General features: G+C 50.7%; 1 protein-coding gene across 2 annotated transcripts in view; it reads left to right on the forward strand.

The window, feature by feature from the left end:
• Positions 1 to 1,164, forward strand: part of FRMPD2 (FERM and PDZ domain containing 2) — a 124,041-nt gene extending 122,877 nt beyond the window's left edge. The window contains exon 29 of one of the 2 annotated variants that reach the window (XM_008566636.1): positions 547 to 1,140. In XM_008566636.1, the coding sequence (XP_008564858.1) occupies positions 547 to 595 (49 nt within the window). In that variant the 3' untranslated portion in view covers positions 596 to 1,140. Of the gene's footprint in view, positions 1 to 546 lie in introns of both variants that reach the window. The other variant, XM_008566637.1, reaches the window with a different exon arrangement.
• Positions 1,165 to 2,291: the final 1,127 nt, after the last annotated feature.

A 2,291-nucleotide genomic window follows, 5' to 3' on the forward strand; every position in this document is an offset into this window, starting at 1 on the left:
GCGGGAGTGCCACCGCGCTCCCAAGTGGCGCACTGTAGCAGTGCGCCACCGGGCTGGCCCCAAGTACTTTAAATTTTTAAACCAATTTTTCTTCAAGTGCTTGACAATTTTTAAATTCTTCTTTTTTATTTTATTGGTCTGGAAGTGAATGTTCCTCTTTAGCCCTCGTAGAAACGTTTCTATTTTATGCCCACAAGTCTACATATATCTACATGAAATGCACTCTTGCACATGCCCTGAGGCTCTCATGAGCAGAAATAATGTCTCTTTCACAGGGAAGCTCAGGCTGGGACAGACGCTGGGCTCTACTGGGGAGGAAGCTGAGTTCTCTGGGTGTTTGGGGTTTGAGGCTACTGGGAGGCACCAGAGCTCATTTTAAGAGAAGAGGGGGTTTTTTCTTAATTGATTTTTCGGGAAAGGGGAAGGGAGGACTGGGACGCATAACAAGGCCAACCATTGACCTGGGCGTGGGGACGGAGGCTGATGATGAGGATCCGAGCATCCATGTATTTGGTGAAAAACTAAATCTTTGTGCTTTTCTCTTAGATTTTCCTTCTCATCCTCTCTAAGCAGACTTTCAACAGACATTTTCTGAACTCCTGTCTGCATATTTGCCGCGCTGTGCAAAATGCCCTGCCTTCTGCGTGGACTGCTCTTTCTAATCAAAAAGCATGTGTGGCGACCTCCGGGCAGACTGGAAGGCTTGTTCTTTGACCGTTGTGTCTGCGGCTGCATCACCAGATAATGAGCTGCACATTCATCTGCCTCCTGTGTCCTTCCTACCACATGGGGAGGAAATGTCACTCCAGCTGGCTGCCTCTCTAAACAGGCACATTTTCAGTGCTCAGAAAAGGACCTGATATTTGCACAAAGTGCTTTGAAGGTCGCCTGCTTGAGTCACTCCCAACCTCCTCCTGTGGCCCTTTCTATCTGACTCCTCTGTTGAAATAGTCATTGTCATCACAGTAGTAATAACAGCATCTCACATTTACTGATAACCTACCCTGCACCAGGAGCCATGGAAGGGTATATCAGAATTATTTAATTTAAGCATCCCAACAATCTTATAAATTTCTTCACCTTCCAGTTTTTTGGATGAGAAAATAGGTTCCAGAGAAGTTAATGAACTCATCTAAGGTCTGATTGACACTGCTTACCATCTGAAGAGCAGTCCTGGAACTGGGTCAAAGCTCTGCTCGCAGTGCCACATGTGTCCTCTGCCAAGTCCTCCGTGGTCTCCTGGGCTTGGGAAGGGGCTCCCTGCTCCCGTAATGCTCTGAGTTGCTGTACCCTAGCACTTACCACCTGGACTGCCACACTTGTCTCCTGCTTTTTCTTCTCATTAAATTGGGGGCTCCTCAAGGACAGGGGCCATGCCTTATCTGTTGTTTGCTTCCTGATGTCTGGAGCAGTCTCTGGCCAGAGCTGTCTGAACGCCGGCTGGGTCTCAGGGATGTGTCCTGCTTGCATCCTGAAGGGCAGGGGGAAGGTGGGAAGGGATTTCTGATCAAGGCTGGAAGACACACGGGTTTCTGTTTTCTAGTCCTGACTTGGACAGGGATGATGAGGAAGGTGACGCGTGCCATCCACCTGAAGCCCCTTCTCCCACCTCGGAGAACGAAGAGTACCTGACCATAAATTCTGTACCTGAAGGCCAGCTGCCCTGTGAAGAATGTCTGGAGGCCGATTCGGGGACCATTGCCTTGCCCCAGTTCTGTTCTTGGTGTGCTTTCCCAGAGTCTTTGCCTCCAGAAGCGTCCCATGAGAGTGACAGCGACTGGGAAGACCTAGAGGAGCCCGTGGACCCTGGGGATGGCGCCCTCAGGTGGGTGTCACCCTGTTCAAGCGGGATGAGGCTGAGTTCTTCCAGTGGTGCTCAGTGTTTTCAGTCCACTTCAGTTGGGGTGAGAGTTGGTGGCACCGCCAAGTGCCCCCTGCGTCCCATTTGGGCGTCATGTGACATCGTGGCAGCCACTTTCACTGAGCCCTTACCATGGTCCCTGTTCTATGACAATGACCCTATAAGATGGGGACTATTGTCACCCTTGTTTTACACAAGACACACATGGGGCTTTCCCAGGGTCGTCCTGTACTGCCTCTAGCATTGGGGTGGGCGCACTGTCTCCTCTCCTCTCTTTTGAGGTGGGCGCATGTCAAGTGCTGACTCCTGGTTTGTCTGCTCCTGCCTGCCCCTGAGCTAGATATATTTCAGACAAGAGTCATGGTGTCATGTCACAGGGCCCTTCTTGTGCCGCTGTGGCTGGGTATAGAGCAGGATCAGGAAGGTCAAA

Source organism: Galeopterus variegatus, unplaced genomic scaffold (assembly GCF_000696425.1).
Source record: "Galeopterus variegatus unplaced genomic scaffold, G_variegatus-3.0.2 Scaffold258, whole genome shotgun sequence".
Lineage (NCBI taxonomy): Eukaryota > Metazoa > Chordata > Mammalia > Dermoptera > Cynocephalidae > Galeopterus > Galeopterus variegatus.